Source organism: Sitophilus oryzae, unplaced genomic scaffold, assembly GCF_002938485.1.
Source record: "Sitophilus oryzae breed Bouriz unplaced genomic scaffold, Soryzae_2.0 scaffold_806_pilon_pilon, whole genome shotgun sequence".
Lineage (NCBI taxonomy): Eukaryota > Metazoa > Arthropoda > Insecta > Coleoptera > Curculionidae > Sitophilus > Sitophilus oryzae.
Window position 1 is genome coordinate 105,587 of NW_022147424.1, and position 26,513 is coordinate 132,099.

At 32.6% G+C, this 26,513-nt stretch overlaps 2 protein-coding genes and 2 long non-coding RNA genes across 4 annotated transcripts; 2 read left to right on the plus strand and 2 right to left on the minus strand.

The window, feature by feature from the left end:
* Positions 1-1,173: 1,173 nt before the first annotated feature.
* On the plus strand, positions 1,174-7,582 carry LOC115888702 (arrestin domain-containing protein 3-like). Its single transcript, XM_030908497.1, has 11 exons — positions 1,174-1,538; positions 1,605-1,780; positions 1,854-1,924; positions 1,986-2,095; positions 2,329-2,497; positions 2,746-2,915; positions 2,986-3,069; positions 4,287-4,410; positions 4,555-4,669; positions 6,383-6,473; positions 6,543-7,582. The coding sequence occupies exons 2-11, from the start codon at positions 1,669-1,671 to the stop codon at positions 6,601-6,603; spliced, it is 1,107 nt and encodes a 368-aa protein (XP_030764357.1). The 5' UTR covers positions 1,174-1,538; positions 1,605-1,668; the 3' UTR covers positions 6,604-7,582.
* Positions 7,583-9,874: 2,292 nt separating this feature from the next.
* Positions 9,875-15,090, plus strand: LOC115888659 (RRP12-like protein). The gene is given in 5 exon segments (XM_030908438.1): positions 9,875-9,993; positions 10,079-11,249; positions 11,251-11,433; positions 11,494-11,738; positions 12,606-15,090. Coding segments are annotated over 4 exon segments (3,999 nt in total). The 5' UTR covers positions 9,875-9,993; positions 10,079-10,091; the 3' UTR covers positions 15,019-15,090.
* Positions 15,091-15,394: 304 nt separating this feature from the next.
* On the minus strand, positions 15,395-17,497 carry LOC115888706. The gene is made up of 3 exons (XR_004051296.1): positions 17,435-17,497; positions 17,236-17,319; positions 15,395-15,644 (listed from the first exon to the last, which is right to left on the minus strand). It is a non-coding gene; the product is annotated as an uncharacterized LOC115888706 (long non-coding RNA).
* Positions 17,498-21,412: 3,915 nt separating this feature from the next.
* LOC115888644 lies at positions 21,413-22,054 on the minus strand. The gene is made up of 3 exons (XR_004051290.1): positions 21,901-22,054; positions 21,595-21,830; positions 21,413-21,524 (listed from the first exon to the last, which is right to left on the minus strand). It is a non-coding gene; the product is annotated as an uncharacterized LOC115888644 (long non-coding RNA).
* Between the last annotated feature and the right edge of the window lie 4,459 nt (positions 22,055-26,513).

Consider the following 26,513-nt stretch of genomic DNA (forward strand, 5'->3'; position numbering starts at 1 on the left):
CTTTGATTTGATGTAAACAGTAATTGTTCCTTGATGAGAAATGTAAATTAAATAGTTTATGGTGTGATTGTGTTAGTGATTTATTAATAGTTTTTCATAAAAACATTTGAAATTGATATGTTTACATGCAGTTCAGTGTGATATCATTTTAATAAACATTAAAAACTTTCGTAACAAACTAGTAGTGGTTTTACCGCAATTGACAGAAACTGAATCACGAAAATTAAAAGTATTTTATCAGGAATAACTTCAATGGAAAGTGAAGATGAACACTACTGTTGCACCCTTTAATCAGTGTTATCACTGTTAATTTTAGCCACCTGCTAGTAGGTAAATTATTTTTATTTTATAACAAGGCCTCCTAAGTTATGTTACGCAGATGTTGATTTTAGGCTATATTCTCTATTAATTTGAATTTGAAATTAATTTGTACACTGATAGTATATAATTTGAATGTTTTTCTTAACATCTATCCATATTTTTTTAAATAAATAGTTATACCACTTACATTAGGACCTTTGAAAATGCTTGGGTTTCTTTCACCCCGTTCTTTATTTGCCTTTTTTTCACTGTAAGTCCCACTTATACAGCCAGGTACGAAGCAAGATCTATTATATAGGGTTTTTTTAATCACACTCATTGTTACATTGCTCATAGTTCAATAAAATAACTATAAATTTAAAAAAAACAGTAAAAACACAGTTAAATCGTATTCTAACAATGCAAATGATCAATCTAACCCACTTAGAGTGCCTCTGGTGTCAAACCGAGAAACTTGCTTTAAAGTAGGGACAGAAATTTCAAATATGCCCATTGTCGATTCGCCTCCTCTTTCTAGCCTCCATATGTAAAACCCTATAACTTTTATATTTAACTTTTTGCGGTACCTCGTATATTTTATCTAATAATCGACCGTTCTCATACATATCAGCGACCCTGTATAATATAGGTACTAAGGTTGATTTTAAAATAATAATCAAGAACTTTATATTTTTTTATTAATATAAAAAATACAAATAAAAATAGAACATCTCAAAATTTAAACCATAAAAATACAATTTTGTAGTAAAATTTCAAGAGATTTTTTTTCTTCTCAACTATACTTACTAAACACAATGCTATTTATTGATAAAAACTACTAACTAACTAGTCATTAAAACGTTTTACTTGACAAACAGAACGTTATGTGTGTACGAGCCTTAATATTAAACGTAACTAAACAAACACATTACTATCTTCTGTTTATTATATTAATGGAAAACCCATATATTTCTATATTTATTCCTATTTATTTTGAAATCACCGCAAATAAATAACCAATCAGACGCGGGCATGCGTTTTTCCCTTAATCAATAACCAACGGAAAAACAGCTGACATACGAAAAATATCCGAATCAAGAGAAGCCCACTCGATTTATTAAGACAAAAAGTCAAAAAGTAGCTAAAATTTTTATAAGCCGAGTAAATGTTAAATTGCCAAAATTTTCTTACAAATTTTGTGTCAAAGATATCTCTAGGATACGTTCATTTTTCTATAGGTAAGATATGTATGATTTTTTTCATGGTTTTCGAGAACAAATGTTTACAAATACAAGTACTTCCAGGTAGCTTAAAAGCTCTCGTTAGCTTAAACCAGCTAAATGCATTGGAATTAGCAAAAATAATATAATGGACTACATTAGAGAGTTTGATATACAATTAGAGAAAGAACACTACTATGCTGGGGAGAGTATATGCGGTACAGTTATCCTGGACACTGTAGAAAACTTTAAATTAAGAAGTAAGTCTTAATAATAAAATAATAAAAATAATTTTATTCTAATTTTCAAAAACAATTTTTCGATTTTTTTTAGCTATTAGAGTTATACTAAGAGGTAAAGCACACGCAGAATGGAAGGTATTGTTATCTGGAGATCGGAGAACTGTAAGTTATACTACTACTGACATTTTTGACAATAAAATATTAAAAAAATATATTTTCGAAGGTCAAAGAAGATCAGTACTTTGTCGATCAGCGTCAAACAATATGGGGGGAAAAGAATTTAGAGTCTACCATACCGATATTACCTAGGGGAGTTCATAAGTTTCCTTTCAAGTAAGTTCTTTATTTAAATCAACAATCATGTAATGCGCAGTCCATGAGACTCGTACTGCGCAGAACATTTAGGTTGCAGAATATTTTATTAGGCTTTATGTTTATTTATTCAAATTTTACGATACTTTCGTAGTTTTGGCTTATATAGTTCAACCAACAATGACTGAATGTTATATCGGGTTGATACAAACAGAGATACAATGAAATGTATACCTATAGATTCTTTTTTCTAGGTTTTCTCTTCCTGAGTCAAACCTACCCTGTTCTTTCGAGAGCAGACCCGGCCAGATCCGGTACTACTTCAAAGTTACCATAGATATACCGTATGCAAGTCCCCCACAGGGCATGAAGTACTTCACTGTTATAGGGCCTCATATAGACTGTATGGACGAACATTATTTGGTAAGCATAAGTACCAGAATAAATCAACTTTTATCAAACATTAATTCAATACTAATTAATGAAGTTATGTCCCCCCTTCTTGAGTTATAACTCATCATACAGTCTCAGGGCTTTGAAAAAAAACAGCATCTGAGACAGTTTTACAGAGGCTAGTTCTCCATCTCTGAATCGAAATTACAGACAATAAACAATCGTCACTGTGATAGAAACTTTCGCTGGACAAACTATAGTTCTTCTCTATCTTTCAGAAACCAGCTATACTGGAAAGTAAGAGATCTACGTGTTGTTGGTGTTGCAAAAAGGGTACAGTCTCTCTAAGGTGTGTCCTTGAACGGTCTGCATACGTTTGCAGGGAAAGTATCAAACTAAAGGCTACCATTGACAATCAGGGGGAAGAAGAAGTAAAACTACGAGTTAGGTGCGTTTCTCAATTATCTATAACCCTAGTAAGTAAAATTAATGGATAATGAAACGGTGAAATGTTTTAGGTTAGAGCAAATATGCGAGTACTTTATAGATAGGGGCGTATTGGGAGCTTCAAAGGACCAAAAGCAAGTAGTTTTTGAATATAGGTAAGCCAGAAAAGTATTTCGATATAGAAATCTTTGATTGAAAGAATTGGGAAGAAATGCAACCTAATGGGTGACAAGGCTAATTTGATTTTCCCTTGCGTCTCATGTGCCGTACGGTGGAGACACCAATCGTTCTGCGGTCAACGCATAAAACACTTATTTTCTCTAATTCGGCCAGCGAAGGAATATCCAATGTTGCCATATTAAAATGTGTAATATCTGTAATACGTTTGACGAAAATATTTTGATGAAAAATCCGCGTTTATGTATTGAAAATTTATTCGTGTTAAACATAGAATAAACAACAAAAATAAAAATTCTTTTATAGGTACTGAATATGTCGTATGATCGAGAAAAGTTGTTTGGTTGGCTTGGAAATGACGAATTATTGACATTTACCATAATATTTTACATATGAAATAACATACAGCGATCTTGATTTTCAAGCCAACTTTGACGCCGTTATTTGTTTAATTATATAATATTATATTAAATTGTTTAATGATAGAAAATCCGTATTATTAATGTATACCCAAAATCTGTAAATCTACGGATTAATTAGTAGTTCTGGCAACGTTCTCCGGCTACCACTCACTCTGTCGACTGAAAGCAGAACTACAGGACAGTATTCTTTATCCGCTGCGCTGTAAACAACTTTCAGCGCGCAGCGGCGCAGTGGTAAACTAAATCTCATACATTTTGTGCCACAAAATTGCCCATAAGGTTGCGCATCTTATTTCTTCATTCAACGATAGCAATATAAATAACTTCGACTTATATGAGGGTGAGTCTTAATTAAGTAGTATATTTCGACCCCAAAAACAGGATCATGAGGTTTTTCTCGCGATTTTTTTCTAAATTTGGATTTTTTTTAAATAAATTGATTTTTTTTTGTTTTTAGTTAAAAATCATAATTTCTTGATAATATGGCAACGTCGTACATTAAATTTACAAGAAAGAAAATCCAAAAAAGATATCCAGTGGTTCTCAAAATTTTAGCAAAAAATTGGTTATTTTGGAATTATTTGAAAAACGGTAAAGAGAAAATATGTTTCTTTTATCGAAATCTACCAGCCTTAAAAATATTTACACTTATTTAACACTCACCCTGTAGAGATTACATAGTCAGGTTGTAAAAACCAAATTACTTACAGAAACTTATTCTAATTTTTGCTGTATTTTTAATCCTATAAATTTAAAAAATATATATATTTTAGAGGAAATCCTGTTAAAGCTCAGAAAAGAATTAAATGGGACAGTAGCAACGTGCTAGTGATTCCTCCTGTGCCAACCACTCTAATAGGAATTTGTCGACTGATTCAGATATACTACGTATTAACGGTAGGTGGATAATTTTCTATTCTATAGCCTGCGAGAAAGACAGAAAAAAGTGAGAGAAATAGAGAAAATGAGGGAGAAAAAGGCTGAGAGAGAGAGAGCCGCTAAAAAAATCTGAGTACTACATGTAACATTTTCTATATCCAGGTAAGCCTGGACACTTTGAAAGAACCAGATTTAGTAACTGTCAGTTTACCAGTTACCATTGGTACTGTTCCTTTTAGAATACCAAATAGCGATAAGAATCCAGTTATAAAATATGGTAAGTACATGATATATAAATTTCCTAATTATCTATAAAACGATTACAGTTGGGAGTTGGAACCTTTGGTGTTACACAGCAAAATAAAACAATAGCAGATGATCAAGACTCTTTTTTGAGACTTGATCATCTGCTGGTGATGCTAACATGGTTAGAGAAACGCGCGTCTATTGTAAAAATAAAAGTGTTTTCGTGTATTGTGGTGATTTAGTGTTTTATTTTGCTATCTATAAAACACTTATATTTTGTTATATACTTATACCGATCTGGTCATTAAAACTGCGTGGTCTGGATTTTAACGTGTAAAGCTTGATTTTCATGCATCCGTTGTCCGACGATACGATGATACGATATTAATTTTATTGGTTGAATTTAAAAGCTTGATTTTCATGCATTCTTTATCCGACGATACGATAATACGATATTAATTTGATTGGTTGAATTAAAAGACTTCGATTGGTTAGAAACGGTTAACCAATCGAAGCATTTAAATTCAACCAATAAAATTAATATCGTATCATCGTATCGTCGGACAACCGATGCATGAAAATCAAACTAAAGACTTCGATTCGTTAGAAAATTACGCAGTTTTTAAATTTATTGAATTTTCGTGCCTCCGTTCATCGGATGCGTTCACTACTGCGCATCACAAATTCGCCCTGTATTTCAGAAACTAAGGAGGTTAGGACAAACCTATTTGTAGCATATTTAGTTTCAGAAAAAAATAGCAAAGTAATTTGAAAATCGCATCATTGTGTTTCTACTCATAAAGGAGAAATTCTATAAAACACACGAAAATGGGATACCCTGTACAGATGTGATGCGCAGTAGTGAACAGCAGTAGTCTACCGGCAGCCAGACGGCCCGCACTTTGGTCAGGAGAGCACATGAGAGCATAGCAAAGGATACATTAAAGAACCAGCTTTCTTAAAATTCTCGTTTTCCTGACGGTGCTAGCTCTTGTACTATTATATTTTTATTAAGATTAGATTAAATTTGTCAAAAAAGTTGTCAAACCGTCCGTTATCGTACGATCTTTTTCCGTTGACGGGCTGGAGTAAAAAATTTACGGATGAAAAGTGGCGCGAAAACGCTATGACCAATCAGAGCATCGTTGGACCTTAGTATCAACGGATAACGGATACGTGTAAATCAAGCTTAAGACAGTGATGTAGACAGCTTAATGAAAAATCAAATGTATTAAAAAGAGATAACAGTTGGGTTGATATATTTATTCTATGCGGTATTGCCGGATTTTGGACGGCGTTTACGAAAAATGTTGCATCTAGGGTTGGAACTTTATTTTTCACAATTAGTTACTCATTTTACTATTATAGCTGTAATTGGATTATATTTAGCTTAGATATATTATCTTCATTTCAGTAGTTTACGTTTCCCTACAAACGTAAAAACTGGCAACACTGTATGCCGTTTTTATTATTTTGTCTCTCTGTCTGTCAACCGGTCATTTATATTTATCCCTGTCGCATGCATTAAAATACAGACCACGCAAATGAATTGTCCAGGATGGTATAGTCTGTCCAACTGTCATTTTAACTCACAGCTAAATAGTATTTTCTGTCTTTTTTTTGGATCAGTCTTCTGTCGAAATCTTCCTTGATTCGTTGGACAGATTTTAGTAGTAGCTTTATATTTAGAACTTAGTATTATGACTTTTAGATATTATTTTTTTTTAATTTAATATTTTATTAGAACATGCGTGTTCTCATGTGGAGGGAGGTCAATATTTGGCACCCGATTTTTTGCTGGGTCAAGTATATGATGGAAATGAACATTATTTAAGGTATAGCAAGATCAGTAATGAATGTTTAGTTTGTATATTACTAAAATTGATAACTATTGAATATTTCAGGGAACCTATAGTTTTGTATAAACCAGTTTATGTCACAGTAGACAAATCGGACGAAAAATGAGAATATCAAGGCAATAATAATCCAGATCTACAGGGTATTTCAACTCAATTTTAGTTAATCTACGTCTAATTACGTAAGTTATTCAAGACTGAGTACTATAAATCGTTACATTCATTTTCTTTACCTACAACAAATCATATTAAAAATTATTATTGTGATATACCATATGATCGAAAAAAAAACGCGTCAAAGAGGACTGGAGGATAATTTTGCCGAGGTCAATCTATGGACGTCACACTACTAAAAATTGACCACCATGATTATAGAAAAACACTGACCAAGCACTGATTATAGAAAGATTAAAAAAAAGAACGTTTCCCCAGATAAATAAATCTATTTCCGAAAAAATATTTTTTCTCGACAAAAAAATAAATTACAACCTTCTTAAGGCCAAGAAAATGACGTATAGGGCTTGACCACGCCAAAATTATCATCGATCATCGTTCCCCAGCCGTCTGTGACGCCAGTTTTTTTCGATCGTACGGTATTTTAATTTATTTTACAAAACAGATTGTTTAAACATGCTTATAGCATGTTACTTTGATTGAAAAGTTAGTACCTATAATTGCAAATTATTTTACTATAGTTTATGTCATTTCTAAGGATTAACCGATTGTCTTATGAACTATGAAGTACCGCAACGTCTATAGCAATTATCGTGTGTCAAATAAATAAATACTAACTTTTGATGTAAAATTTTGTTGTATTAAAATTGTAAAATATGACGTTATTATTTTATTGTTTTACTCTGTGAACCAAAAACTATTTTTTTAATAAGAAATTTGGACAAACAGAAGTATGTTAGTATTGTTTTGGTTCACAGTGTATACATGTAGGTACAACGCAGATAGTTCTTGTGTTATACGAAAAAAAAACATCACTCATATGCATGTAAAACGTCAGAAACGCCATTTTTTATTGAAATAAGAATTTTGTGAAAGTGAATACTTTGATTGTATTTTTATATTTGCAATATCAGCAATATTAAATTATTTTTTCTGACGTTTTAAAATATTTTAGGAATTGTTAAGTCCAAATAAGTAAATATATATATCCGATACCAAGTAAACTTTTAGTTACGTAATCCAGGGCGCGATTTTTAAATTTATGCCAACCCTGGACATATTCGGCGCCGGGCTGACTAACTGGAATTTAAATTTCCCGCTGGGGATTCAGGTGGTAGCTCTGCTGTAAAAAATGTCAAGTTGCCACATTTATTTCATTTCCTGACATTGTTGTTCGTTTTGACACTTTAGTTTTGTATTACGAGTTTTTGGTTGACTTTAAGCTTAAAAATCTTTACTAGCAGACCTCGCAGTGTTCTTTTTAGAACCTCTTTTAGTGCGAAGGGTACAAGATAGCTTAATAGCCGTAAAAAACTTTATTAGGATATTTTGAACGGGAAAGCGGTAGTAATGGCCCTTTATGTCCCTTAAGTGCTGTTAAGAAGGTGAGTTTTGTTTATGTAAATAATAGCTGTTTATATATTTATAATAATTTTTTTTTTGTTTCCTAAAATATTTTGATTAAAGGAAAATACGTAAAACTGGGCAACGCTGTGCCGGTCAAGCTTAATCACGTGACTAAAAGTTTATTTGATATGAACTATAGTCTTCTATTTGAAATAATGTAGACTGAATATTCCTTTTATAAAAATATAAAACTATATATAGATAGAAAATTACAACACACAGTACATAGAAAAATTTACCAGACTTTAATATTTTTTAATCGTTTTAACGTAGAATAGGTATTATAGAGTATATAAGCACAAATAAAAATACCATGAAGCATATTTAACATAAATAATAAATATAAATGTTAGATAAAAATAAATATAATAATAATAAAAGTTACAGTAAGTAAATGTTAATATAGACTTTAAACATATAATATTTAAAATAAATAAAAGTTAATTAATATATCGAATTAAAAAAGAAGGTAATAAATAATTTAAGTAAATATTTTTTTTGTAAACAATTAAACAAATTTTTAAAAAGTCATAGACAAAATGGAATGGCTTCCCTGTTGATGTGATAATATTAATTTTATATACACAGTTGCATGTTATTTTACGTGTAGACATAGATAATAACAAAGTATCTTACATGTACGCTTAATATTTTAAGGTAAAATTTGAATAACTATATCTCTGGGGGTAATATTAAAAGGATTATACAATACGTTTCACTAAAGATTTGCTATTTAAGGTCGATATTATTTAAAAAATTAAAATATTACAGGCAAATTACAAATAATGTAACATTCGCCTTTCATATTAAAATGTACTAAATTTCGTACAAAATTTTAGGTAGTAACATCCCTTGTGTTAACTGTTAACGATTCAATGTTTTTTTTTATTTACGAGAGGGTAGAGGTACCTCTATCCTACATAATTGAAGGTACATATTGATCTTAATAGACATTCCTTGTGAAATGGATTGTAAACGTATTAATTTAATATTTAGAAGTAATAGTTAATGTATAGTTATCATTCATCGTCTCTATATATTAAAATGTTCAAAAATTATTAATACACAATTCACACCTTTTTGTTAATTTGGTATTCTTGTTAATTTCGGTTACCAATAAATTTACTATAGTTTATAGACAGTATTATACCGTATGATCGAAAAAAAAACGGTGTCAAAGACGGCTGGGGAACGATAATCGATGATAATTTTGGCGAGGTCAATCTCTAAACGTCATTGACGCAGTTTTTCAATGATTCGGTATTTTTTATGCAAAAACAAAGAAAATGTTTAAAGAAAAAATCTTTATACACATAATTATTTGTAATAACTTGTTAAAAGTTGTGAAAACATTGAACAACATAAGTATAAAGTTTGGAGATTCCTATATATTTTTTTAAGCGTTTTTTTTTAATTTCTGACTAATTTTGACATGAAAAAATATTCAATACAGTTATATTTACAAAAATAAATAAGTAGCACAACGTAGGAATAACGAAAATATAATATTTAGTATAAATATACATTTATTGTTATTGTTAAAACTAATATAATTTTAATAAATGGTTGTGTAAAAATGTGTATTATTTAATTTTTAGCTTAATTTATTACGTAGATAAGATATTTAATTTTGTTAAAAGCGTTATTGCTAATAACGAATATAAAATAAAAAGTGATCTAGTTTATTACACGTCGAAACCCTTTTTTACGTTAGTTTTTTACAAGCCTCTCCCTAGATATTCCTGACCAAATATCGATATTTTCCAAAATTTCGATACACTTTCCCCAACTCTAATTTTGACATTTAGGCACGTGTAGTGATCTTAACCTAAGATTTTTAAATGGATTTTTATTATTAATACAAATGATAATAAAATCATATTGTTCTTGAAGAAAATTACAATAATTAGCCAGAAATGTAAGTACAATTGTATAAAAATTATATATACAAGGCTTTTGTTATATGCGTAAAGATATATGCTTTAAAAACGATTTTATTATAGACAAAACTGAAAAATGGGCCGATTCAGAAGCAAACTAAAAGGGCAAACGAAAGGGAAAAGATGGGCCAAAGGGCAGAGCTCTAGTTCAAATCCAGAGACGAAGAAATACAGAGATCAAGCTAAAAGTAGGTTTTTCCAGGTAAATCTGGGACCAAGCTCTCTAACTACTGATACTTTGAAAAAACACGATGCACTGCAAATGTTTAATAGTGTGAAAAGTACACAAATGGACATTGAACCTACTGAAGATGGATCTGAAAGTAGTTTGGGATCATATAGCTCGTACCAATCCATGCAATCCTTTGCATCGGAGTGGTCGGATTGTAGCAACATGTCTTATAACAAATTTATGAAGACTTTCCATGCGGATTCAGCGTTACACAAGCAAATGCTTGCTATTCTTGCTGCCATAACTGAGGTAATTAAACAAAACGGTGGATCAGAAACATCCACGGAGTATTACTGTTCACTTCTCACTACTTTGGAGACAATTTATAACAACGAAGAAAGAACAGAAGAACAAATAACAGCAGTTCTGGCTCTTTTAAATATTGGAATCAAAACAGTGCCTGATGCAGTGCTTAGGAAACATTTCAACGATATCACACTCAAACTGTTGCTCATATTAAAAGACTTTTCAACAGCAGAGAACAACGTTATTATAAAATCAACCCTAGGAATCTTAACAACAGTTTTAAGGGCTCAAGAAGCGGCAATATGGAGTCACGACACGACCAAACAAATTTTTAACGCTATACTAAATCCTTTTTGTATTCATTCGAAACCTAAATGGCGGAAAGCAGCCCAAAATGCTGTAGCAGGCATTGTTAAAGCACCATGCTTTTTAAACAACCAGGTTCATAATGTTCCAGCTGACAAATGTGCAGAGTTTTGTCAAGATATTTTGGGTAGTTCCAGCAAAAAATCTATTCAAGCTGGGCAAACTACCATCCTGCATACTCTAGGATTATTGAAAGAAACTATACAAAGTTTTAGTAAAGTACATATAAAAAAATCCTGTGAAACTATATTGAGACTAATGACTTTAAATTATCCTATTGTTACATCCTGTGGTCTTCAAGTGATGCACTCACTGTTCTCTTCACAACAAGCTGTGATTTCTGGTGATTTAAATGGTAAATTAATCGCAGCTTTGTATGAATATCAACCAGGGAGCACTGAATATACAACCTACATTGGCTTGGTTACTGGTAATGCAAGAAGCTCATGTTCATCTAGCTGATATAGATATTTCAATCGCTATGAGTTTACTGACTAAATTTTTTACTACTGTTTCTGAACTGTGGTTAACTGGAAAAAGTGATGTAATTAGTGCAGCAACACATTGTCTTGAGGTAGATACATTAAAATCTTAGTTAGATAGATTCAGAATTACACAGTAATTATTTTTATAGGTCCTTTTAAAAGATATTGTTGGACCAGCAACAGAAACTACAGATTCCGTTCAAAAACATTTTTCAAAATTAGAGAAGTGTTTTAATATTATCCATTCGTGCCTTAATTATCAATACAATAATACATGGAGTCAAGTATTGCATATTATTGGAGTTATGTTCGATGTAGCGGGGGCAAATTGTTCAAATATGTTTGTGGATGCATTGAAGACATTAGCTGAGTTAAGGGATTCCTTCAAGTTTAGGTAAATATTTTAAATTAATTAATTTTTAATATACACACTCTGTAACATTAAGAAAAAAATTATAAATAACAGAAAAAAGAGTATTAGTGCCAACATAAAAAAAACTTTGGACTTGTTGATTATGTTTCAAGCAGTTTTTCAAGTTGTATTTTACTTGTATAAATTGATCCAAAATGAAAATTATTGGGTATTTTAGGAGTTATTTCATTTAGTTGGGAATAAATTTAAGAAAAAATCAGATATTTATAAGCTGCTATATAATGGCGCATTCTCACGACTCGTGAACTTGACAAACATTTGTAATTGGTATACAGGGTATATATGGTGCGTCAGGCATTTTTTATTTTATATATATTTTTTTTCCTAAACAAAAATTTAAAAAATATATAAAATAATAAAAAAATGGTTCTAGTAAACTTTAGGTACCTCGGAATTTCACACTTTTCTTTGTTTTCTTAGAAAGATTACTGTAAATAGAGCATATTAAGACAAAAAATTTGTTGGATCATACAGTTTTTTTTTGAGCATTTGGTTTTTATATTTTAATAATTAACTGTGATATTGCAAAAATATTATTAGATTGGTTAGGATTTGGGTTGTTTGGTTAGCTTTTCTTTGTGGAGGGTGTTAAGCTGTGGTTTTTTTATTTTATTAATTTACTGTGATAAGATTGGTTAGCATTTTAGACACTTTTAAATGATTTTTTTTGGTTCAAAAGTGCTTCATCCAAGAATTTTTTTCTTTTAAACTGTTCTATAGCAATAGAGCTTTCGACTAAAAAAATAAAAATTGCGAAATTCTGAGGTACTTAATGTTTACCAGATCCAAAAAAATTATAGTAAATTTATATCAATTTAATTGTTACAGTTATAACAGCGAACTAGAGTACGCAGTAGGCGCTGCAATACGTTCAATGGGCCCTGAAAAAGTCCTAAATATCATCTCATTAAAAAAAGAAAACGGCGACCTTAACATCGACCGTTCCTGGTTACTCCCGGTTTTAAAAGAAAACATCAAATGCTCCACCTTAAAGTACTTCAGAGAGGGCATCTTCCCTCTGGCGAGGTACTGCCAGCAAAGATCCACACAGTTAGCTCAAGCAAACGACGGTATTGGCGCGCACAGCAGCGAACTTTTATATCTACAACTATGGAACTTACTACCATGTTTCTGTAATAGTCCGACAGATATAAAGGACGAATTCAAAACACTGGCTAAAATGCTAGGTTTGGCTATATCAGAGAGGAAGGAACTCAGATTATCGGTTATGGCTTCTTTGAGAAAACTTATTCAAAGCGCTAAAGACAGTAACAACGAAGAGGATCTTTCTGAGATAGCAAGATTCGATAAAAACTATCTCCCGATCTTATTTAACGTTTACACGACAAAACCAATCGGTACAGACGAAGAAGGACAACGACTAGCTTCCCTAGAAACGATCAAACTATACCTAACACTAGCCAGACCAGAACTAACCTCACAACTCTTCAAAAACGCCGTGGAACGACTCAACACCTCCACGGACGAACCAGAAGACCATTTTATCAGAGAATCAATCCTGGACCTAATAAGAGCACTCATACCTTACCAAAACATCCAGGGAATCAGTACAGTCTACGATCAGTGCGTTAAAAGCTTGCCAGACATAAAAAACAACAAGGAACAGAAAAAGGCTTACAGGATCTTAGAAGAGATTGTCTCGAGTGAGTCTGAAGGATGTAAAAAGTTTGTGAAGAGTCACAAAAAAGAGGTTCAAAAAGTGTTAAGGAAGAGTCTAAATACTTCCGCAACTTCAAGCAAAGGGGCTAGATTGAGGTGTTATAATTACCTTATTAAGGCTCAGCCTAAGTTGGATCATGAAAGTAAACTGATTAGGTTGGTTCTGCCTGAGGCTGTGATGTGTTGCAAGGATATTAACGAGAAATGCAGGGAAACAGCCTATGGGGTTATAAACACAATAGGAGAAACGTTATTGACTCACAATCAAATGGAGAATTTTGTGGTTATGTTGATCAGTGGGCTAGCTGGAACACCCCAAATGGTTTCATCGACGATCCTAGCACTTGCTTCAGCTTTACACAACTTTTCTGGAGCTCTAGGACAAGAAAACATAAAACTAATCCTGGATAATATCGTTATACTGTCTTCATCACCTACCAGGGAAATAGTCTCGTCATGTTTGAGTTTTTTAAAGGTTTACTACACGGCTTTACCCTCTTTGATGGTGCAGGCTTCTCTAGAAAGTATCATGAAGATCCTTACCGGAATGACAGAAGATTGCAAACGTCATTACAGGTTAAAAGTCCGAGATATACTGGACAGGTTAATCAGGAAGTATGGTTCAGAGAATATACTACCTTATGTACCTTCTGACGATCAAGTGATGCACAAAAGGATCAGGAATTTGAGGAAATTGAACGAGAGAAAGAAGAAACTGAAGAACGAAAGGAAGAATATGGATAGTGATGAAGATATTGGTGATTTCGGAGGGAAATCTAAACCAAAAACCGTGGAAGAGATTTTGGCCGACAGCGATTCCGAGCTCGACATTCAAGAACCGGAAAGTAATAAAATTCCCAAAAAGAAGAGACAGAGTAATACGTGGATTGAAGAAGACCCGGAAAGCATTGTTGATTTTATCGATCCAACTGTTTCCAGTAAAATTAGCGCTACTAAACCTAGTCAAAATCCGAGTCAGTTACAGTTATCTCAAAAGAATACAGAAAAGACGAAAAATAGAGGTTTCAAAACAGCTCCGGATGGAAGACTTATCATCAAAGACCAAGAGGATTCTAGCGATGATGACACCAGAAAAAAGAAATCGGATAAAATCAATTTAAAGTCCGAGGATTCTTCAGATAGTGATGATGAAGAAGGGGCTAGTGTTGCCGAAACTTTGTTGCTGTCTGATCGAAAAAGAAAACGATCTGGGTCAGTTAAAAGTAAATTCAGCAGTGTATCTAGCCAGCCATTACCAAAATACAAGGCTGGTGGAATTGGGATACATCGACAAATATCTTCTGCTTCGTCTGTGAAGAGTGGAGTGTCATCATCTTCCAGAGGTTTTGGGGAGGAGTACAAGAGTAAAAAAGCCGCGGGGGATGTGAAGAAGAAAGGGAAGAAATTGGACCCTTACGCTTATGTACCGCTGCAAAGAAGTACTTTGAATAAGAGGAAGAAGAATAAAGGATTAGGCCAGTTGAAGAGTATAGTTAAAGGTGCCAAAAGTGGAGCACTTAAAGGGGCTAAAGCTAAACGAAATAGGAAGTCTTCTGTTTAGAAAAATTAAACCTGTTTGTTGTGATAATTCTAGAAGTATTTATAAAACCTAATAATTTAAAATAAAGTTTTTCCAAAAATATATATGTATACACCGTTTTTTATTTAACTACCTTTATTATATCAAAAAAAATCGATTTTTTTGCTATTTATATATTTAAGGTTAATTTGGTTAACGTTTATATGAGAGATTAATAATGATAATTATTATTTGAAACAGTAATTTTATGGATTTTGGATTTAAATTACAAAAAAAAATCTATATATGTGTAAAAAAATAGATTTTTTTACATAACATAATAATATACTGTAGAATATGGTTCTGAATGTGTTCTTTTTTGTTGTAATCTTAAAGAGTTTTGAAAAAAAAATACAAATAAAATATACTCTTGCTTTATTGGTATACATAATCTATAAAAATAATTATAGTTCTTAATAAAGGATGTGATTAAAAATGAGCAATTATTTTCTCAACTTACTGTATATTTTCTGTGATGACAGACTCTGTAATAGTCTGTAACTTTTGTGCCCATCCACTATCACAAGTTCGGTGCTTAAACCTTCAACGGCAACCATTTTTAATTGATTTTTGTCTGTTTTAAGGTTTAACCTTTTCAGAAATATTATCTAAAATAAAAATATATACAGTGGTGGCCAAAAGTATGGAAACTTTTTTAATTTGTCATTTATGCTGGGAAATTAAAATATGAAATAAAACGACTTATATAATCGTGACCTACAAATAATTTCCTACAAAACCTAATACATTTAAAAGAAATTACAGCTATCAAAAAATATATAAAAAATTATGAATATTTTCTTGGTCAAAAGTATGGAAACTTAAGAAGAATGTTTATTAAAATTCAAGATAATATAAAAATTACTAATATTTAGTGGAATATCCCTTTGAATTAATTACTTCTCTACATCTTCGTGGCATCGAATCGATCAATCTCGTACAATCTTTACTGGAAATGGCCGCCCATTCAGTTTTAGCACTTCCCATAATTCATTTTATTTGAAATAGAATGGCTTCGAATTTTGCTATCCAAATGGTCCCATACATTTTCTATGGGGTTAAGATCCGGAGACTGTGAGGGCCAATCCATTAGTGGAACATTATGTTCATTTAACCAATTTTGAACAAACCGAGATTTGTGCTTGGGATCATTGTCTTGCTGGAACAACCATCTGAGTGGCATTTCTTCATCAGAATGAGGCAGCATATTATTCTCCAATATGTCTTTGTACAAAAAACGATCCATTATCCCATCAATTTTAACAAGAGGACCAACACCTGAGCGAGAAAAACACCCCCATACCATTATACTCCCACCCCCATGTTTTACTGTAGGCATCTGGTACTTATGGCTGCACCGTGTACCTTTTGGTCTTCGGACATAACGTCTCCCGTTACTACCAAACAGTTGAAACTTGCTTTCGTCGCTAAACAGTACAATATTCCATTTCTGATAAGACCAGGTGAGATGATCTTGAGCAAATTTAAAGCGGGCCATCCTATTTTTCTTTGATATTAGTGGTTTCTTCACCGCAACTCTTCCAAAAAGTCCCATGCCATTCTTCTCACCGTGCGTGCAGACACCGATATTCCCCTTTCACCCATTTCTCGAGAAATGTCTGTGGATGTTTTTCTTGGATCTCCCATTGATATTCTCTTCATTACTTTCATTGTCCTGTTGCACAACTTTCTTGGTATTCCTGACTTAAAAGCTGTTGAAACGTTACCTGTTTTATTAAATTTACGAATTATTTTCGAAACGGTGCCTTTTAAAATGTTTAAATTTTTTCTTATTTGAATTTGTTTATAACCGCTCTTGTATAATTCAACTATTTTATTTTGTAAATCCGTAGAGAAATATTTAGACTTGGGCATGATGTTTATATTTATCTGAAGCAAATCGTACCGTTTTCAGCTTAAACTAAATAATTTTAATGTATTTATTTATGGTTTCCATACTTTTGGCCACAAGAAATCTATTGTTCTCCTACAAAAACTGCTAAACAGATTTTTTTCGCTGTGTAATTTTTGGAATACTTTTATTTGCTGATAAGCTGTTCATTTATATTCCTGAGAGTTTAAGCATAGCCATATTTTCTATGATATTTTAAAAAGTAAAAAGTTTCCATACTTTTGGCCACCACTGTATGTTACTAAGTAAAATACAGAGAAAACAAGATAAGTTAACAATATGCTTACTTATTTTTTGTAAATCTAACGCTTCACTGCTGCCCCCTATCTTCAAATTCTTACAAGAAGGAACGTCTACAGTTATAGTTTAATCTGAAACAATACAACATTAGTTCTCTTTATTAGTTCAATATATAATTATATTAGAGAGTCTTATGAATAGGTTATTACACCTTGGTAGAAAAAATAATATAAAATATGTACTCACCATAGCTGTTCTTCAAAATAACTTGGCATCAGCTACTACTACCGTATGATCGAAAAAAAAACGGCGTCAGCGATGGCTATGAAATGAAGATCGCTGTCATTTTATATGGAAAATGTCATCGATCGTCATTTCCCAGCCAACTGGACGCCGTTTTTTTCGATCATACGGTATAAGTTCTTAAAATTTTCTCTTGTACATTTTTCCATGCTCATATTTATTTGTTTTTTATTGTCCAATATTTTCTTGACTGTATAGTAAAGGAACATACAATTGGATTCAGATTTTCGAGAAATGTTCCTTTGGCGTTTGATATAGAAAGGAAAAAAAGTATTAGTATTAATATAGTGACGATAAAAATACAAATATAACTACGAGTATACCTAAACTAGAATTTTGCCCTATAACAAATATGGTTTATCAAAATTAATCACAATTTTATCTCATATTTATACGTTTTTTTTTCATCATAATTTCTTACGTAGATATCTAATATATTTTATTTGTACACTTCAGTTTCGATGCACATGACTTTATCTAAAAAATAAGAAAAAACCTAGTTAAAAATCTAGAAAAATATAAAGCTATAAGAAAATGCTTTCTTACCTGTAGTCATCAACCTGATCATAATTTTCAGCTTATTCAACAAACATTACGGTGTAGTCTCCCTCACATATTTAGATAATCTCTTTGTAGTTGGACCCATTGTTATCTATTGTTGGCTATGCATAGGTTATGACTGGTAGTACACATTGGTCGAATGTTTTCTTGTTTAGATAAAGTGGCATTCTAGATTTCAATATGACTGAGTTTCTTCCATAAGTACTCCATGCTAACTTAATTCTTTTGTTGATTTCTCATTGTAGAGATCCCGAGCTGTATATTAGCTGTCCCAAATATATATATTCTTCTACTATTTCCAGTATTGTGTTATTTTTTAGAATGTCTTTTCTGTCTACTAGTCCGTTGTACATTAGTTTTTGCGAAATGCATTTTGGGACCCACTTTATTGCTGGTTGTATTTAGTTCATTAATTTGGGCTTTAGGACTATTGGCAATTAGGACTATGTCATCAGCGACTCTTAGATGGCTAGATATTCTCCATCTATTTTTAATCCTTTGTTGATCCAGTCCAGTCGACGGAAGATTTCTTCTAGTGTTGCTACAAACATCTTTGGAGATATGCTTCCCCCTGTCTTACCTGTAGTATATTTATATACTATATTTTTTATTCACACTTAATTGGCATCCCGTGTCTGTCTGATACCTTCAGAGCACTCATCACTACCCCCTCAAAAATTCAACATATAGCGCCCTGCAAAAAAAGATATGCAAAAACCAATCCACAATACCTACAGTGCAGCTCTTACAGAGAACGTTAGTCCCTGTAGAGCTTGGAGCTGAAAAAATTCACTGAACAATGTGAACCTGTAAGACACTCAGATAACCCGACAAAAATCTTCCAAAGATATCTACTCAAAATGACTTACTGAAATCCTTGGAAGCTCTTACAAAGACTGATAGAACTAGAGCATATTTACTTAATGCTGTAAGAAAATATAGGAGCAACATAAAACGATAATCAGATACATAGATATTATGTACACTTCAATTTGGCTTCGATATGACTCTCTATCCTGATGTATACAGCTTCAAACGCAGTAGAACTTCAACCCATTTGAACCTATGAAACACAAGAACCCTACAAAAATATTTTGCAAATATCGGCTCGAACTGGCTGCTGTGGTTCCCTGTAAGGCTCATACCAATACCTGTAAAAAATAGTAACAAAAAAAGACCACCATATACATAGAGAACCTCTAAAACACAAGAACCCTAAAAAATATTCTGCAGACATCGGCTGAAACTGGCATGTGTGGTTGTCTAATAATACCTGTAAAAAATAGTAACAAAAAAAGACCACCAGATACATAGAAATTATGTAGACCTCAATTTGGCTTCGACATGACTCTGACCTGTCGTATACAGCTTCAAACAAAGTATATCTTCAACCAGCGTGAACCTATGAGACAGAAAAACCCTACATAAATCATCTGAAGATGTCGACACAAACTGGAGGCTCATAGAGGCTATCAGTCTTTGTAGAGCACCAAGTCCTACTCTTGTAAGAAAATAAACCAGATTTAGATATGACCCTGTTAAGTTTTGGACCTCAAGAATTGAAACTTGAACTAATGATGACTTGGAAGTCGTAAAAATTTCTACTGCACTACTAAAAAATTAGATTCCTCTTTTCTAGACCCTAGAATTATGCCTGAACTTGAATCGAAAATATAAAAATAGATTTAGAAGGTTGAGAGTATTTGTATTAAAAATTTAGTTACTAAAATGCTAGATCGACATGCGTCTACTCTAAAATAGTAATAATTAAAAAAAAGTGAGTTAAAAATAAAAATTAAGAAATTAAAGAAAGTTACCTACACCTACACATTTAATTTAAGAAATTAAAAATAAATGTTAGACATTTTCCTAGATTTCAATTTAGCATAGATAATATGAAGAAAGCTATAAGAACCACAAATACATTTTTAAAAGAATAATTACTTCTTCTAGACTCATTAAAAAGACCTATAGACATATCAACCCAATGGACCTCTTCTGCTTTCGAGAGGAAAGCTGTTCTTTGCTTCTGTGAGGAGACTCTACAGAGGACGTTAGCCCCCGCGGAACTCAACCCAACGTGCTTCTGTGAGGACACTCATACAGGGGACTTTAGCCCCGGTAGAGGTCGACTCAACACTCTGCTTCGCTTCTGTGAGGGGCCCCACAGGTGACTTTAGCTCCTGCAGGACCGCGCTCACGCCATCTCCAGGGAAATAAACGAACGACCAAATAAACCAGAAAAAATAACCAGGAAAAAAGTACGTTTAAATAAACTTACGTTTTTTTTGCAGAGCACTCCCCACGATGTTTCCCTTGCACCAAAAATATACGCTCACTAACCTGAAACAACAGAAAAAATACGTTAAATGAAAATAATAAATAAAGAAAAAAATCTTATAACATACCTGATTTTATCTCGTTCCATGCTCTCCATCCTACTGTCCTTTTCCAGAAAATCTTCGTTCCAGACCTGCACCAATCGTCGTGCCTCCTCAGAAACAGCCTTAAGGACAAGAGTACCTTAAGGCAACAGTTAGTGAAGAAGGTACTACGACTGAGACCTTGCACATCGGACATCCCAAGGCCACAAAAATTATAGATTTATTACTATAGGTAATAAGAAAGATTCAAGGTGTCTTTAACAAGATATATCTGTATAAAGAACTGAAGAGATTAAATAAAAATAAATGAGGAAAATACGAGTTAATTTTATTTTCAACGGGAATTTACTTTAATCGAAAATGGCAATTAATGATGTACCAAAGTGCATTATCTTAAGTTATTAAATTTAAGTTTCATTATCATTAAATACAATGATACCTCATATTTTTAAATGTAAATGCAATTAAAGATTATTTTAAAAAAATAGTAAAATAATGATAGAAAAAATAAGATTATGACGACGCCCTACAAAAAAACTATTACAAAGACTAGAATAAAGGAATTATTATTTAAAATTTATTTTAAAAATACAGAAAATAAAAATTATGTCTTTACGAATTTTTAGAATCTAATCCCAAATAACACTAAACAGAAAATACTAAAATAAGGTTGCGAACCTCAATTAACTTAGCACTCCCCATTCAACACTACCGAGACTAGATAAAATTAAAAATAATAATTTTGATATAATAATACTTGAAAAAAAAAGAGATCGGTTTATTGTAGATCCGATTCCATTAAAGGTTGAGCAAAAAAATGTTTTTCGGTAATAAATGAAAAATAACAGAGTAAAAGTCAAATTAAGTTTAAATTATTTTGAGAAATAGACACCTCGAAAAAAAATAAAGATATGATTTCTTGTGATTTTTACAAACGACAAGAAATACAAGATTATATGATTCGAAATCAACGCAAATAAAAAGTGTGACCTTAAAATGCTGTGAAAAGCCTTAGAACAGCCCCAGAACCACGAACCGACGCGACCGTTATGTTTTATTTTCTTCTATATTTCCTCTTCATCTGCATACTGAAACATCGATAAAAACAAAATCAGTAAAGATGCCTAAGTCCAGAAAGTCCAAATAAATTCAACTCACCTCCATTCCACATCCTTTTACTGGCGATTCCTGCTTTTCGGCGTAAAAAGCAGTGTCGTCACACTGCGGGGGCAGAAGGACGCCCATGGTCCCTCAAGGACTACGGACGGTCCCTGGGGAATCCCATTTAACGCGTCATCAGGATCGGCAGAACCTGGAAATACTTTTTAGTAGCAGGACATCTAACACAGATCGCAAATTCACAAATAACACGCGCTGCGTACACGATCATAGTTCTGGAAAGATAGAAATATTTTTGAATTAGATTTATGGAAAAGAAATGGGCAGATGTGTGTTCAGACTTACCTCACTAACACTGACACTAGGCTGAATATGCTGGACTACGGCCCATCCCATCATTCCAATTAAACGTCAAGACGGATGTCCCTCCCCCTCAGTGCTGGCTGTCCATCGCAGGGTAAATTTAATATTTTGAAATGAGCTCTATCGTTTTGACATGAGATTATTAGGAAAAATTAGTTTAGATAAGATAGAGAGTTATGCAAAATAGTTTAGATACAGCGATAGAGCAGAGAAAAATTTAATGGGCAGAGCAAAATTTAAAAAAAGAAATGGTCCCTTATTCCAATCTCTTACAACAGTGAAAAGAAAACTCTAAAATAACGACAGACTGGAACCGTCACTATTTTAGAATTATCAGTTCATTCATCTCAAAGGCCAGTAAATTTAATAAAAATTACTATAAGTTTTCTTATTTGAAATTTTATAAAAATATAGAGAATAAAACAGTTTAAATCAGAGCGAATTTACTTAATTTATACGTGAACGGGAATACTAAAACAAGAAGGCTGTTACTCTTCGAATCGTAATAGTATCATCCATTCACAAGAGACCATGTAAAAAAGATTATTTTAAACAAAAATGATGTTTTTTATTTTAGTTTTTAAGAGAGAGAATCGATTATAATCCCATTAACGCCAGAAAGAAGGCCTAAAACAAGAAAGGCTGTGAACCTCCATTGTCGTAGCACCCTCGATTCAACGTTACAGAGACTAAAATAGCATGATTATTGCTTTAAAATTTTAGAAAAATATGGTAAAACAGGAAATGCTAAAATAAGAGAGGCTGTGAACTCAATTTTTATGAAAGAGAATCCAATCCCAAATAACGCTAAAAAGAAAACACTAGAACGATGAAAGACTTGGAATCTCCATTGCCTTAGCACTCTCGATTCAACACTACAGAGACTAGAATATGGTGATTTAATTTGGTTTAAAAATACAGAAAGTAAAAATTAATTATTTAGAACTTTTAGTGCGAACCTAATCCCAAACAACGCTAAAAAGAAAACACTAGAACAATGAAACACTTGAGATCTCCATTGCCTTAGCACTCTCGATTCAACATTACAGAGACCAGACTAGCACTAAACAGTAAAATAAGAAAAGCTATGAACCTCCATTACCTTAGCACTCCCCATTCAGCACCACCGAGACTTGGTAAAAATAAAAAACACGAATTTTTGTTACAATAATTCTTAGCAAAATGAGTGATTCATTGAAGATCCGATTTCCTGGCACATATGCCGTTAAAGTTTTAGTAAAAATACGTTTTAACCGGTCATAACTCCAAGAAATAGAACCTTCATAAACCGTTTAAATGGACTGACCATAACACCGGAGAGACCCAAAGGCACGGCGGGTGTTGTTCCAGTCAATTCGAACCTTTACGGAATCTTGGCCAAGCCTCGACCCTCCGATACCAGCTTGATCCTCCATTCCTGAGGACATTTGTTCCTTGGAACCCTGGCCAGACCAAAAATCACCGGGCTACAGGGCGACCCACCTCAAAAAGAATCAGATTAAGAATTTGACGGTGTCGTCGAGAAAAACCATTCGACGACAGTTTTTATTTTTCGAGTAACGAGGCAACCCGGAAAACAAGTTTATATGCCTGCGTTTTCATTTTGTAGAGGAGAAGTGAAACTATAAAGACTTTTACTAGTAAAAGCTTTATATTGGTGGTTAACTAGCAAGGCGCTAGTACGACATCGAAGGCTGAGAATAACCACATAGTTTTATGACGTTCCGATCGGACAATTTAACGTAACGTCTTCTGCCACAATCCCTCCACTCAAGAGTGCCAGATGAGCCAACCCACTGCACCCCTTTGCAAGCCTCCTAGTCCTCTAATTGAGCTGAGCCCCACTCCCCAGACACCCTTTACGTTTAGGACAACAACCCGGCCCCATGGGATAGCCTGCATAGCATGATATAAGCTTACGCCCGGTAATGGAGCGGTCGAATAACATACCCACTAGCAGACTACAACGCAACGAGCACCTGGGAACCCCGGCCTGCTACCGGGGCTGTAATAATATGAGAACGAATCCAGGGCGAAACAGTCCCAGGCCTCCGAGACTGGCCCCTCGCGACAGTCCCCACAGCCCACAGATTGCATCGCAACCACCCCGCAACGCTGCTTTTTTGTGTCTATGAATTTTAGAAAAATACAAGCACTAAAAAGTACTCCTATTTATTATATAAAAATACTAGCTCTAAAAAGTACTGGCATTTATTAGATACTTCATGTGAAAGATTCTGTTAAAGTGGCATTGATTTAATTTAATTATAGTTTCAAATATAGAGATAAAAATCTTTGTTTTCATGGATAAAAGTCTATAAACATTTCTTATAGAGGTTTATTTGCATTAGAGAAAAAGAGCGACACTTGTGATATTGAACCCAGACTAAGTAAAACGACGGATTAATCTAACACGAACTCAGCGGTCATGTCTTTAGAGCCTGATAGTAGAGACATTAAACCGCACGCTTACTAGCTGGGAGCGTTGATGGATTTTCACGTGATAGCATTCCATGAGCCGTCTGCATGGGTAAAGTAAGTGTAGTTTGGTAATTACAATGGTGTGTCCCCATTCGATTGCGATCTGAAAAAAAAGAAAAAACTTACAAAAAGACCCCAAACAACCATCTGGCTTTTAATATTATTTAATCTGGAATAATAATCAACGACTGGAGTTACTGAAAGTTAAAATAAAAAATATATATAAAACTAAAAATGTAAAATAAATATACCGGGTATCTCAGTATTCGCGCTTCAATAAAACACCTCAGTTATACAGGGCATTACAGAGTGTAGGTCTTTGTAACTTTTAACTACTCTATGTCGCAGAGAAAAAATGTTTAAAGAGAAAAAAAAATCTAAATTAACTGATAGGTATTAGAAAAATATTTATTTACAAATTGGTCGTAGAATAAAAAAATATAGTAAAATATTACGTAAGTTAAGTAGTTGCGTGAACCCCCTGTATATACCGTACATCCAAATAATTATTATGCTCGATTTAAAAAAATGTGATTTGACTATAAAAAAATCAACTTTTTATAGTGTGAGCCGTTTTTGAAAAAGTGGGTGAATAATATTGTAATTTTGGTTGGTCTAAACACCTATGAGTGGGAAAAGATCTAACCAAGATATTAAAAAAAAAATAATTAAAAACAATTTCAAAAATAAATATTGATATAACAACGCCAAAAAGAACAAAGTATAAAAAAATTAAAATTAGAATAAATTAGCATTATTTAAAAAAAAATCCAATAAAATTATATCATTGAAATCAGCTATTATTTTTTCTTAAAAATTTTTATGCAAGTATTATAAAAAGACAACATATATTACTGTAGAGATTAGTAAAGAACACGAAAAATTAATAAAACATCAGTAAAATATTTCAAAACCTTAGTGGAACTTCGTGATTCTGGTTCACCCTATATACCTATGAATGCTAATAAAAATTGTTACAAAGAAATTTAAATAACTATTAAATAAAAATATATTAAAAAAATAAATGTAGATATGTCATTAAGAATAAGAAATAGTAAAATAAAAATAAAATTACAATAAAGCAGCCTGGAAAGTAGCATTATTTTAGGAAAATCTAAAGAAATTATATCACTGAAAACAGCTAATAATTTCTCTTAGTAATTTCTGTAAAAATATTCAAAGAAAACAAAAATATATAAAAATCTTACTTTTGTAATCTTTCTTATTGTAATTTTGGTTCACTCTATATGCCTATGAGTACCAAAAAATAATGTTGCCAAGAAATTTCAATAGCTAGGTATTTAATAAAAAAATATTTAAAAAATAAATATATAGATACGTGATAAATAGTATAATAAAAATAAATTAATAATAAACTAGCTTCGAGAGTAGTAATATTTTAGGAAAAATCTAATGAAATTATATCATTGAAAGCAGCTAATAATTTCTATTAAAAAATTGTATTAGAGGGTCAGATTTGTCGAAAAATATCAGGAAATTCATAGAAAAATGGTTGTACTTACCATCTCTCGAGCAGCTGGGCCCTACCCGCGATTGTACCGAGCAAAATGTGTAAAGGCGCACATTCACTCCCGGAGTGCAGCACGTCTGGATACAGCGCCCGAGCTCAGGTACGACCTGAGCTATATGACGTGTCCAGACCCATAGCGATCCTTGGTCCATTCCATCCAAAGGCAGCCTGGTTTCTTTGCGACTTGAAGATCTTGTATGCTGTGTTGATATTCGTCATCTCCTTCTTCATTGGCAGCGTGGTCCATATCCGTAACTCTGGTCCATAACCATAACAATGAACTACCTACAATATTAAGTAATAATTACTACCGTATATTAAGTTTCTAAATGTTATTTAGTATAAATACAGGCAGTTATAATTATTCTGGTTTATAGCTTCTATCTATTTATAGTATTTTATAAAAAAGTTATTACATATAAGTAGGTATTCTATTATATAATATCGTTAAGAAAAACCATATCAAGTGAACTATACTATTAGAAATATTCTTCAGAAAATTGATTTAATATAATTTATTTATTTATATAAGGTTTTTATTTTTAAAATACTATATACATCAAACTATTTAGGTCTAAAAAGA

Coding starts and splice junctions, on each gene's coding strand:
- LOC115888702 (XM_030908497.1), top strand. CDS start 1,669: ATGGACTACATTAGAGAGTTTGATATACAATTAGAGAAAGAACACTAC. Junction 2,916..2,985: donor GAAGTAAAACTACGAGTTAG/GTGCGTTTCTCA, acceptor GAAATGTTTTAG/GTTAGAGCAAATATGCGAGT. Junction 6,474..6,542: donor GGAAATGAACATTATTTAAG/GTATAGCAAGAT, acceptor TGAATATTTCAG/GGAACCTATAGTTTTGTATA.